This window comes from Tursiops truncatus, chromosome 21 (genome assembly GCF_011762595.2).
Source record: "Tursiops truncatus isolate mTurTru1 chromosome 21, mTurTru1.mat.Y, whole genome shotgun sequence".
In the NCBI taxonomy this organism is placed as follows: domain Eukaryota; kingdom Metazoa; phylum Chordata; class Mammalia; order Artiodactyla; family Delphinidae; genus Tursiops; species Tursiops truncatus.
The window spans coordinates 11,599,637-11,612,958 of record NC_047054.1 but is presented as its reverse complement, the minus strand read 5'-3'; the positions used below and the strand labels follow the sequence as shown (position 1 = coordinate 11,612,958).

Genomic DNA, 13,322 nt, shown 5'->3' with positions numbered 1-13,322 from the left:
ATACACATTGAAGTTTCAGCAGTGCAGAGAGGTGGCGTCTGTCCGTAGTGTCAGTGCACACCCGGAAACTGGGCAGCCCCTCAGTGCCAGCCCTTCCTGGGGGAGAGTTGTATTGTGTCTCTCTGTGGGGCGTGTAGGTCATGCATGGTGGCTCCCTGGAGTCCGAGGCCCCCCAGCACTGCGGGGACAGCAGCTGCGGGTCCCCTGGGAGAGACGGGGCGGACTCAAGGAGAGCATGCACTGGAAGGGTCGGCACTGGGGGCGATGGCCAAAGAGGCTGTCAGGAAACTCCCTGAGAGCAGCACAGGGTAGCAGTTGAAATGTATAAACATGCCGGGTGTGCTGTGCTTCCTAAAGTAGGTTCCTCTTAGGGGAAAAACTCTCAGAATCGTTACGTTTATGTACCTTTATTTGGGTTATTTGGAAAATGAGTTTATACTTCATTCCCTGCCTGTGGTCAATGAGCTTTGCTGCCATCTGTGACACATTATTCACTTTATTTGGCTTGTAAATAGTGACTTTTTTTTACCTTGATTACCTTAACTTCCTCACATTAACTTCCCTATAATTGGAATGTGTTACTCACTGACAGTTGGGTTTCTCTGAGCTTTATTTGAAGCCTGGTCACAGGAGCATCAGGTTTTATCTGTGACAGTAACTCAGCCTCTTGACGGCCCTTCCAGCTCACCCAAGGCTCCTCCCTGAGCTCGGGGAAGCCGCGCCCAGCGGCGGGCCATCCTGCGCGTCGCCCAGGGAGCAGCGCGAGGTGTCGGGTGCTGGCTGTGTGTGCTGCACCGTCGTATTCGTAGTGTTAGGAGAGTTGAACTCTGTAGCTTAATTATTAAAATGTTTGTTGAGAAACATTTTAACAGACTTAATACTCACTGCTAGCATTCACGGCCTGTTTAGAGAATAGCTGCTGGCTGGCAGGGCAGGATCTGTGAAGTTTAATAATTGATCAGGCCTTTCCAGCGGTGCTGGTGAACCTGTCGTCTGTGACGTATTTAAGTCCCTTCTTGTACTCGGGGTCATACAGAAAGAATCTACTAACCCTGTAGTCACAGTAGGGGATCAGGAAATATTAATAAATACAGGGTGTGCTTAGGGTGTAACAGATGCACTTATTAGGGTGCTTACGAGAAGTTGGTCATGGAAGATTCATGTTTATACAAGGTGGGATCACACAGAATAGTATTTCTCCATTCAGAGCATTTCACTAAAGGGGTAGGACTTTCCAGAAGCACGTATGATATTCTGAAAGGATATTTCAACAACTTTATGACTTAGAAGGAAGTTTGGCAGTGGAAACCGGATTTCTAAGAGGGATTGTTGGGTAGGGGTAGGGGATTAAGAGGAACAAACCACTGTGTATAAAATAAACAGGCTACAAGAATATATTGTGCAGCACAGGGAATGCAGCCAATAGTTTATAATAACTGTAAATGGAGTATAAGCTTTAAAATTGCCAGGCACTGTGTTGTGCACCTGAAACTTATACAAATGAGTAAAGTAAAAGGATTGTTGAGTGACTTGGCCAGGAGGATGCAGCAGGGCCGATTTTGTGGTTTTGCGCTGTGGCTCTTGAAGTGAAGGGCGCCAGGGACCAACGGTCAGGCTTGGAGGCCCCATGGACACCAGGGGAGCTCTGAAAGGCCACAGCGAGTGCAGCCCCTCTGCAGCTCAGCCCGGCCCCCAGGGACTGCCTGCGTTTTGTCACAGATGTGTACGTGCAGGATCCCACCCGGAAGAGCCAGAGACGAGGGTGTCGGTGTGAGCGGGAAGAGGGGCAGCGAAAAGTTCTGGTGACAGGAGGCAAAGGGGCCGAGTGCGGATGCGCCCCTTGATCTCAGTGGACAGACCCTGAGTTCTCGCTGTCCTTCGAGATGGCACACCTCTCATCACTTTCTTTCCAGTTTTGTCCTGTGTCAGGATTAACTGTGGGAGGTGGCGGTCAGAACAGGGCCCGGCCTCGGGCCGGGGAGTCGGGCGGCTGAGTGGTGGGCCCGGCCCTGCTCCAGGCGTACACAGGCCGTACCGGGAGACTCGACGGCTCACAGAGCACCCTCCCTGCTTCTTCACTTCTGATCCTCTGCCAGCTCGATGGGATAACGACCTGAGCCACAGAGGGGTTCACATCTTGCTCATGGGTTGCCTGCGTGAAAAGTTTAGTGGTAGAGTTTTGCTTAAGTCTTTTCACTGTTCCACATTCCTATATTAGAGGAATTATCATGTTTTTGAGGAATTACTTCTAAATAGCGAGTCTGCGGGCCTGAACAGTGTCCCCCAAGCTTTACGTCCACCTGGAGCCTCAGAACATGACCTTATTTGGAAGCGGGGTCTTTGCACATGTAATCAGTTAGGATGATGTCCTGCTGGAGTGGGAAGGGCCCTAAACCGATGACTGTGTCCTTAAGAGAAGAGGGAACAGAGACAGTCACAGGGAGAAGCCATGTGAAGAGATTGGCCCAGGGGCTCCACAACACTAGGAGCTGAGTGAGGCAAGGAGGTCCCCTCCCTGGGCCACAACGTAACAGGGCCCTGCCGACACTGGGGTCTGGACCTGCGACCTCAGAACCCTGAGAGTGGTGGCCGCTGACGAACCCCACGCGGCGTGGGGCTGCCTCACGGCAGCCGCGGAAACCATGCAGAAGGGCCGTTACTTCTCCCCTGGGGTGCCGTGTGCTTTTCTCCTTGAGAGGAGAGGTCATGCTTGTTCATGTTTTGTCTTCTGCGAAGGACCAAGCATACTTCTTTACACGATAGTCAGATATTCTCACACCATCTCACTTTGAACATGTGGAAAATGAGCCTGTGTTAACGGTGGGTTAGACGACATGATTGCAAACTAGTCAGTGAAAAAATTACAAAGAGCAGAACCCGGGAGGCCTTCCGTTTTCTGGCACAGGTTGGAAGGAGACCCTGCTGCCACCTGAGTGCGTATGAGAACACATTTTGCTGATGAATCGTTGAAACCGACTGATGGTGAAAAGAGCAGGGGGCCTCAGAGCAGACGGTTGTCGCGCACGTGGGTCTCCTGCAGACTTGCCGCTGGCCCGCACACCCGGAACCCAGGCCGCGTCGGAAGGCTCCATGGGGAGGGCTGTCCCTCTGCCACTGAGGTCCCCCAGGAGGTGCCCATCATAGCGACTCTGGGTGAAAATGTACCTGATGCACCTCCTCCGTGTTAGTGACACCCTTTCCTTCTGTTCGAGGTAAGGGATTGGTGGTGGTGGGGTGTCATTTGGGCCCCTTGCCTGCCCGTCAGGTAGGACAGGTTGGGCCTCCTCACCGCAGGGCACCAGGTGCAGTGTGTGCAGGGCCGGGGCCACTCGGGTATTCACGTGACCTCTGCCCTTGAGCTGGGGAGCTGGTCTGCCCATCTTTACACGCCTCCTTAGGTCCTGGGACTCTGGCCCCAGGAGTTTGTTTCCCAACACTCCTCAATCTTTGGACGTGAACTCCTGTTTCCCAAGTGCTTCCTGGGTCCTTTAGATAGTGGAATCATGAAAACAAGGGAAAGGACGTCTCCAGCTGGACCGTCTGGTTATGTGAAGATGTTTAGCTTCTTCCTGATCTCTGCCAAGGACCACGTGGCATGAACAGTTCACGAGGAGACAGGAGGGGGGAGACCATGGTCGTGGACGAGCTTCCAGGGACCCGCGAGGCAGCAGCAGGGCCAGGGGGTGGAGGGGCCGGACCTCTGTGTTGGGTTGTCTTGTTTTCTCAGTTTACTGACCAGGGATGTCTTCTTCCACGACACCTAACGGGGTTTGTATCTGCCCCGAGGCTGCCATGACGAGTTCGTGGTGGGATCATAACAAGCTCTTGAACGTGCTCAGCTCAGGAGCGCTTGCTACGCTTGACTGACCTTTTGAGGGTGGCTTAGATGGAAGGACAGCAGCCATGCAGGTCCAGCTCTGTCCCCAGATTCAGGGAGGAGAAGCGGGCAAGATGTGCCTCAGGTCACAGGCGCTCCTGACAGCAGAGATGCGTGTATTAAAGGTCTTCTTTGTCTTGATACTATAGCGTTCTCCTCTCGTGGAAAGCAGTGACTTCCTGACACGCGTGGAGACATTTTAAAACAGTGGCCTTTTGAGTTCAGGGCGACTGTTGAGAGGGACCATCCGTAGAATCTCTGACCTGAGCCTTTGTGTGCCACGTTGCAGTGTCTTGGGTCACAGCCCAGCTTGGTCCCTGTCACGTGCCCACTCCCTGGGCACCCCCCCACACACATACCCCCAGCACCTGGAATAGACCTGGAGCTGCTCCACTCGCAATGAGGGGACGGATGAGCAGGTTGTCCTGTGAGTTGTTCTGGTGATTTTTTCCATGGTAAACATTCTGCACAAATTCTACCTGAATATGAACTGGCTCGTAAGAGACTAAAATAATTAATTTGCCAGTCGTTTTACTGAACCTACAGGCACCTCCTCTTTTCAAGAAAACTGGTATTTAGAAATGGAGGAAGTTCCTTATTAGAAAACAAATTCTTCACAAAAGGAATGCCCTCTGAGTTCCTTAGCACAAAAAGATATGTTTACATTTTATTTTTTTAAAAACGTCCTTCTTGTTGATTCAAGAATTGGTATAGGCTACTTACTCCAGGAGTTTCTCTAATTTTTTCCTTTAAAAAGCGTTGGATTAAAGTAAGCTAGCAAAATATGTAACTGCTCCTAAGAACAAGATTCATGAAGGAGAAGAGACCACGTGGGACCTCCCAGGGATGCCTGCTTCCAGTCAAAGGAAACACTACTGGACACTAACTGGACAGTTTGGCCTCAAGAGAATTAAATTAGATGCTGTAGCTCTGACGTTTTATGGGATGTGTGTGCAGCCAGCAGGAGTGTGCTGATTAGATGGCATGTCCTCTGGAAATTTGAAATGTCACTAGCACAGAGTCTGCAAGTGTCCAGTACCATCTTCATTTTTCTTTAACTTCCCGCATATTTATGCTGCCAACAATGTAACTTGTAGAATGTGACCAAACGCAAGAACTAAGAATTCTTTTAATAAAACTGAAATTATAGATTGTGTAACAATTCAATTCATAGAAGATAACAGTTTTTCCTTCTGCCAGTATTAGAAGTCAGTGACTAGGATGAGAGTCAAATGAGGTGTTAATTCCCACGGAGGGTAGACAAGAGGGACAGTCCGAAAAGAGGTCACTTCTCACAGGCCGTCTGCCCAAGCTGGTCCCCCAGATGGGACCCTTGTTCTCGACGCAGCCTGCGTTCGCCCTGCATGAGATACCCTCATCCCTGGGGGAGGAACGGGGCCACGGACCTTGGGAGAACCTGATGAAAGCTCCTGACACTTCCCGGAGAGTTACAACAACGTGGACGCAGAGTCTGCGAACAAGCCTGCGTGCTGGCACTGCTCCGGCTTTGTGAACATCTAGGTGAGAATCTGCTATTGCAGAGTTTAGGTCTCATTCCTTTTTCATTAAATACAGTAAAACTGAGAAGACTTTTAAAATCAGGTAATCAACTTGCACATCGCTGAAGCCTGTGGAAGCTGTTCGCTGCGTCCTGACACGCGTGAGGTGCACGGGACGCAGGTGGCAAGAGTTTGCAGTGTTTCAGTCCTGAATCCGGTCCCTGTTACTGTGTGACTTTGGGGTCATTTTCCTCATCTCTGGGCCTCAGTTCTCGCTGTGCAGCGTGATAATACAGTACGTCTTCTAGGGGTGTTGTAAGAATTAGGCAGTCATGTCCAGCCCTTCCGGTAGGCGCCTCGGTAATAACGGGTCAGTGTGGAAATCTGTGTGAAGCCAGGAGTGAAGACGGCATGGCCCCCGGCTTCTGCCCATTGAGGGTGCCCTGTGCTGCACGAAAGAGCGACCTGAACATGAAACCGTCACCCTCTGTCCTTCCCTCACACCCACGCTGTCATCCTGACTACGTAACACGTGCACTTGGGCATTCCAGACGTGCCTGGGAGCTCAGATAGCTGAGGTTTTCCGTACTTTTATTTAATTCTAGCTTTAGTATATTATCATCAGAGAGTTCGGCCTGTACGATCTCTGTTTTTTTGAAATGCGTTAAATTTTCCTTTGTGGCCATTTTCATAGTTAATTTTTGTAAATATTCTATTGACACATAAGAAAAATGCAGATTCTCTATTTGAAGGATATAAGTTTTTCTGCTTATTTATTAAACAAGGTTTGGCGGTTATATTATTTAATTCCTCCACATCCTTACTTGTTTAGAATTGTTAAATTTGAAAAGACGTATAAAAATCTCCCACAATATTTGTATTTTTGACAAATTCTCTTTAGGTTTCCAACAGATTTTGTCTTATATATCTAGCTGAATAGGGGCTAATGTGTGGTTATATCTTCTTTGTAAATTGTCTTCTGGGGGCTTCCCTGGTGGCGCAGTGGTTAAGAACCCACCTGCCAATTCAGGGGACACAGGTTCAAGCCCTGGTCTGGGAAGATCCCACGTGCCATGGAGCAACTAAGCCTGTGCGCCACAACTACTGAGCCTGCGCTCTAGAGCCCGTGAGCTACAACTACTGAGCCCATGTGCCACAACTACTGAAACCCATGCACCTAGAACCCATGCTCCGCAACAAAGAGAAGCCACCGCAATGAGAAGCCCCGCTCGCCACAACTAGAGAAAGCCCGCACGCAGCAACCAAGACCCAAAGCAGCCAAAAAATTAAAAAAAAAAAATTGTCTTCTGCACTTTTATGTTAATTACCATTTTAACCTAAGATTTCACTGTCATCTATTAACATGGTCACTCTTGTGTTTGCACATCCCACTGTGGTGGTTTTTCTGGTGGGTGCCCTGTGGATAACTAGCTAACCCACCATGCCAACCCCACGCCTTCTGCTAGTGAGTTCAGCCTTTTTCTAAAGGATTTTTTTACGTGATATTAGAAAACTGTAGTTTTTGTTGATGATAGGAGGAGGTGGTTGGAATACTTACTTCCTTTTGTGACAGAATATCCATTCTCAGACTAAGACCTGGTGTCAGGGGTCCTCCTCACTTCGAAACTACTGAGGACCCCAAAGAAATTTGCTTATGTGGGTTTTGTCTATTAATATTTACCATATGGAAGTTAAAATAAGTTTTAAAAAAATTTCTCTATTTAAAAATAAAGAGTGCCTGTGTCCTCCTGTGCCCATCTTCGCAGCGTCTGCGATGGTGGAAGATGGTGCGTTCTCAGGGCTGGATTCAGCGTGTGCAGCATCCTCGTGGGGCACCGGGACCCTGCACTGCACACGAGTGAGGCGGCAGTGGTACCAGGGAAGTAGCTTAGATCTGGGGTCCCGGGGGTCCCTGGACGGCTCTCTGAGGGCCGCGGCCCATGGGCTCCGCACTCTCATTTTTCTTTGCGGAGCAGGAGAGGCATGTATTTGCATATGCTGGTCTGTTTCTCTCAGATCCTGAGGGTCTTGAGAGCAGGGAGCCTGTCAGGGAAGATTGGTTGTTACTCACTGCCCAGGGCCGGTGGCTCGGTCTGTCGGGTCAGCGCTGGGAGCCCCACCCCTTCCGGCTGTAGTTAGCAGTGAAGCTGGCCCCAGGTCTCTAAGTTGGTTGTAAACGCAGGCAGGGAAAGGGTCTGAGTCAGTTAAAGTGGTGCTGATTGTGATGCTGGTCGAACAAGGAAGACGGGAGGTGCTAACATTTTGCTTTGTGACCACCTAGAGGGGTGGGACAGGGAGGGTGGGAGGGAGACGCAAGAGGGAGGAGATATGGGGACATATGTACATGTATAGCTGATTCACTTTGTTATACAGCAGAAACTGGCGCACCATTGTAAAGCAATTATACTCCAATAAAGATGTTAAAAAAAAAAAAAAGATTGAGGAGCCGGACTGATCTTGTAGCCTTGGGCTTCTCAGGTGTTCTCTGGCCAGGGCCCTGGAGTGTTGTTTCTGTGTTCACTGCAGCATAGGACACTTTTATGTAAATATACTGGAAGTTGCAGAATGATATTTTTCCCAACAATCATCATGTGATTGTCATATTTGTAATTTTTTTTAACTTCCACGGTCAACATGGCAATGTAAGTATGTGAGTTAGCATTTTCTTTTCTCCCTCTGGAAACTCACAGAGGCAGCTAGGAGGATTGGAAAGGAGGGATGAAAAATTCCTTTTTCAGAGAAATAGGCAGATGTAATTCACAGATTCTAAAATCTGTTTAAGGCTTACCCACAGTGGCTCAGATGCCTAAGAACTAAGAAACAATATGGGCAGAAACAGTATGGGAAGAAGTTAATGGATGTGTCCAGGTGGGGAGGACTTGGCAGAGGTAGCCCTGGACCACACCAGAGACACGCGTGGCCCAGGGCGAGGCCCCGCGTGGGAGGCGGAAATTACAGGACGTGAGGGGACGCGGGGAAGCGGCTGACACAGGACTCCTGAGACCCAGTTTGTACAGAGGTGGGCCGTGGGTTCACCGAAGAGTGATACGGTTGAGCCGTGTTTGTGACAACCAGCTCTCCCCGGAGCAGCTGAGGGGAGGGGACAGCACTGGGGCAGAGAAGCGGGAAGGCTGTCCCGTCCTTCCCAGGCCTTCCCTGCCAGCTGCCGTGCTGGCATCGCGTGCAGGAGCCTGGGAGGCACGCCAGGCAGCAGCTGCGGGAGGGAGGGGCAGTGCCATGCGTGTCAGGCGGGAGGCCGGAGGGACAGACGTGATGTGAGGCCGTTGGGGAAGGTCCGGCTCAGCTCGTGTGAGGCTGGGACATTCAGAGGAAAGGGCACAGCAGGATACTGGGTGGACCCCCAAAGATGTGCCGTCGTGGGGAGGGTGTCACGGCCTGCGGCCTGCGTTCTCCTTCCCTGTCACTTGGGGGCGTTTCCCTTCAGAGGTGATGCTCACCTGTAACTCCCCCCACCCTCCCCCCCCACAGCTGTTGCAGCTGATCGCAAAGTCCCAGCTGACCTCGCTGAGCGGTGTGGCCCAGAAGAACTACTTCAACGTTCTGGATAAAATCGTTCAAAAAGGTAAGGTGATGACCGATATTTTTAATAATCTAAATCTTAATTAGAAATTCGGTGCAAGGAGATTGGATTTTTCTTTTATTTCCCCCCAGTATTAATGGTGTCAAATAATGTGATGGTGTCAGGGCAAGGGCAAGGGCTCGGGTTGCCTGCTCAGTTCTTGATGTTGTTATTGTTGTTCTTTAAAAGGTGCTTTTGCATACAGAAGAACATATTGTAATGAGAAAGACAATTTTTTTTGTTTTGGGGCCACACTGCGTGGCATGTGGGATCTTAGTTCCCCGATTAGGGATCAGACCCGTGCCCCCTGCAGTGGAAGCGCGGCGTCTTAACCGCTGGACCACCAGGGAAGTCCCAGAGAAAGGTAATTAATCCCTGAGTTTTAAAAAGACACTTACTGTTTCATGGGTAACTAGTCGCAGCTCACCTTAGCTGTATAGTGTTTCTATAATTAGCAAGGTTGTGACTTAGTTCTTAGGCATCGGCTAAGCCTGTCATTTTAATTTAATGTTTGTCCTGATTAGTGGCCAGTAATAAACGGAACTTTGAGTTTATGCATATATATGCCATTTTAAATATCCATTCTCATGATTAAGTATAAAAGAAAACAGAGACTGACAGGTTTAAAGGCAAAACTGTAGACTCAGACAATATTTTGAAGTTTTAAAATCTCATCCTACTTGTGATATCTCAGAAATGATGCCACTTTGGAGTTGCAGTGAAATTAGATCATAATTTTTTATTGTGGTTAAATATACATAAAATTTACCATCGTAACCACTCTTAAGTGCACAGCTCAGTGGCGTTAAGTACATTCACATCATCGTGCAGCGACGGCCACCACCATCTGCAGAGCTCACCTTGCAGAGCTGACGCTCTGTCCCCATAAACACCAACCAGCACGACCCTCCCCCCACTGCCCAGCCCCTGGCGCCCACCATCTACTTTCTGTCTCTATGAATTTGACTATTCTAAGGGCCTCATATAAGGAGAATCACACAATACTTGTTCATTTGTGGCTGGTTCTTATCATAAGGGCTTCAAGTTTCATCTACGTCGTAGCACGTGTCAGAATTTCCTTCCTGTTTAAGGCTGAGTAATATTCCATTGTGTGTATGTATCACACTCTGTATATCTGTGTTATCTGTTAATGGGCCCTTGGGCTGTGAAAGCAGGTCATTCTTAACAGCGGGGGTTGACTGTATCAGTGCATTGTTTTTGTTTGTTCCAGTTCTCGATGACCACCAAAACCCTCGCCTAATCAAAGATCTTCTCCAAGACCTAAGCTCTACCCTTTGCATTCTAATTAGAGGAGTGGGGAAGTCCGTTCTGGTGGGAAATATCAACATTTGGGTTTGCCGGTTAGAAACTATTCTCAACTGGCAACAGCAGCTACAGAATCTTCAGATGACTGAGGTATGCATTTCTTGGCCTACAAGTGAGTACGCTCTGTTTTTCTGTTACAAACACTGTTGTTACTTCTAAGCGTATGTGAAAGACTATTACAGCTTTTCCAAAGGTTTTTTTCCTTTACATTTCATAAATATTAAACTGTTTTAAGATGGATTAAGACCAGAAGACCCTTTAATGGGTTATAGGTGTCATTGGAAAGACGGTGGGGATGGTAATTATTAAAAAGAGCTGATCCTGTGGGTGATGAGGTGGTGAATTGATTTACCTTTATAGGAGATTAGGTATTTCAGGCTAAAATAACGTTCAATGGATTAAGGCTAAATCGTATAGCAGTGACTCTGTTCATTTGCTGTTGCTTCTCTAGGGTTGATGTGTTGTACGCTGCATGGTGTGTGTACATGTGTTTGTAGTTCAGAAGGAGCATGCAGATCACTCCAGTTGTTCTGATGCTTTTTGTTTATTCTGGTAACTAGTTTCATCAAGAAAAATGTTGACCCTATTGACTAAAGTAAGTGTTTTAGGTTGTGTTTTATTTATCTCTGGTTGCTTTCAAAGGTGGCGTTGGAACACTGTAACTTTGGGCCATTTATTTGCTACCTAGATGTGGGATTTACAAAGAGCAGTGATTCCCTAATTAAGGCCCTGCAGTTACAAGGGACGATCTAACATCCAGTGTCCAGGCGGCCTTGGTGTGAGTGCCGCACAGACCCCACCTCGTTCCCACGGGCAGAGGCTTGTGCTGTGAGGGCCACACGCATCTGGGGCGTGTCTGCTATCCAGGCCTTGATAGACGTGGCCAGGTGCCACTGTCCCCTAGTAGCTGATCGTGGTGATGCCTCGTCAGCTGGCGAACTCGGGGAGTGTGGGTGTCAGCAGTCGGGATCCCCAGGGAAGGGAATGCTTGTCGCGCAGGTCCAGGCAGGGCCGCTGCTGGGTGCTATCTGGAGAGAAGTGGGGAGGAAGGAGGGGCGGGCGGTCTTCCCGTCGCCTGGGCCTCAGACGTCAGTGTGAGTGCCGCGCTCCTGCGCCTTCTCGCTGGAGTAAGCGCGCGCGTCCTCCCAGCAGGTGGACAGCGGCCTGACGCTCAGCGACCTTCCCGTGCACATGCTCAGCAACATCCTGTACAGGTTCTCGGATGGGTGGGACATCGTCACTCTGGGTCAGGTGACCCCGACGCTGTCCGCGCTTAGCGAGGACCGGCGGCTGTGGAAGAAGCTCTGCCAGTACCACTTCGGCGAGAAGCAGGTGAGCATGGGCTCCGGCCCCAGCGGCCAGGCCTGGCCACTTCGGGGAATGGGCTAGAATCACTTACGGGAAAGCTTGTTCTTCATGTTGAGAAAGAGCTGTGATTCTAAGCACAGCCCAGAACAGAGAAGCAGAACAAGAGCAGGTTCTTCCTGTCGAGGACGTGCCCCTCGTCTTTCCCGCAACTCGAGGCCCCTCTCCGGGTGGTGTGTCACCTCTGGGATCATGGGTGGCCACCCGCTCCCCACACCCCTGCCCTCCCAGGACCGGGACTAGCCACGGGGACCGGCGGACTCCTGTGTGTCCCCCTCATCGTTGCCCCCCTCCTCGCCCCCCACCCCGTGTTGTTTCTGGAGTGAAGCACCGACAGCTGGGCATCCACAACACGCACAGCAGCGTGAAGGGCAGGGGACAGTCTCGGATGGGGCAGGATGTGATCCTGCCCCAGGGGGTCCTTGACGAGGGGACAGATGTCACGTGTCTCTTCAGACACGGGCTTGGGGGATGTGTGGGGTCACGTGTCCGTCCCCTAGGTGGACACGGCCACTCTGAGGGGCATGGCGGGCAGGGGCGTCCTGGAGGTGAGCAGGTTCGGGCCCTGAAACTGAGCAGTGCGTGCTGGAGGGGGTGAGGCTGGGTGCGGCCAGGCCACGGGGCCGCCATGGTCCCCCTTCTCGGGGCGGGGGGTGGGGGCGCCCCGGAGTGGAGTCTAATATTCCGAGGAACCGAGAAGCTGTTGCTCAAAGTCGCCGCCCCATCGGGCAGCCCCCGACTGCTCCACGCCCCCATCCCCACCTGTTACTGAGTGTTTGGTCACAGCCTCACGGGGGGCGTGAGGGGCTGCCTCCTCCCATCCCTGATCTGATGCCCGAGGCGCTGAGCATCTTTTCATGTGCTTGTTGCCCATTTGTATGTCTCTTCAAGTCCTTTGCCCATTTTGTATTTGGATTGTCTTTCTGTTACTGAGTTGTGTTCTTTTTGTGTTCTAGTTACAAGTCCCTGGCAGATACATGATGTAGTAACTTACTTTTAGCTTAATAGTATGTCGTGGACATCATTCCAGATCGGAACCTTTAAGTCTCTTTAACAGCTGCATGCTATTCCAGTGTATAGACTGAATTATATTTGAAATTTAATTTCTAATAATGTAATGTTTCATGCAGTATACTGCTTTTAAAAAATTGTTATGCTATGAAAACCATCTGATTCTGAACAGAATTTTGTCTGTCTAGTTTTGTAGACACTTGATCCTTTCAGAAAAAGGTCATATCGAATGGAAGTTGATGTATTTTGCACTTCAGAAACATTACCCCACTAAGGAACAGTACGGAGACACACTGCACTTTTGTCGGCACTGCAGCATCCTCTTTTGGAAGGTAAAAATTTCAGATGTAGTCTTGGAGTTTGAGGATTAAAATTTGGAAAAACAAACTATTCACCTAACGGTAATGGTAAAAAAAAAAAAAAAAGGCAAGTTGTATTTGTGATAAGATAATGATGTATCACCAAGGACTGGGGCAGGGGAACAGGTTCACAAAAGTAGAACAACTTGCGGTTGGACCTGAACGTCGGGCCACCCACCCCGTCCCCTTGCACTGTGGTAGCAGGTGGGGGGGGCCTGTCCCCGAGGGCGGTGAGCATGCTGGCTGGCGCCTCGGCCCGAGTCCTGGCGGGCGGGGCTGCTTTCTGCTGTTGAGGCTCAGGATCC

The 13,322-nt window shown here is 50.0% G+C and overlaps 1 protein-coding gene across 12 annotated transcripts in view; it reads left to right on the top strand.

Annotated features, from left to right (window-relative positions):
* Positions 1-13,322, top strand: part of FBXO25 (F-box protein 25) — a 98,533-nt gene that overhangs the window by 31,902 nt on the left and 53,309 nt on the right. For 10 of the 12 annotated variants that reach the window (XR_012328967.1, XM_073798618.1, XM_073798622.1 and 7 more), the window contains 4 exons: positions 8,866-8,959; positions 10,188-10,372; positions 11,432-11,614; positions 12,847-12,990. Coding sequence is in view for 11 of the 12 variants with exons in the window: in XM_073798618.1 (XP_073654719.1) it covers positions 8,866-8,959; positions 10,188-10,372; positions 11,432-11,614; positions 12,847-12,990 (606 nt within the window). In the remaining variant the exon portion in view is untranslated. The remainder of the gene's footprint in view (positions 1-8,865; positions 8,960-10,187; positions 10,373-11,431; positions 11,615-12,846; positions 12,991-13,322) is intronic. The other 2 variants (XM_073798621.1, XM_073798615.1) reach the window with 1 other exon arrangement.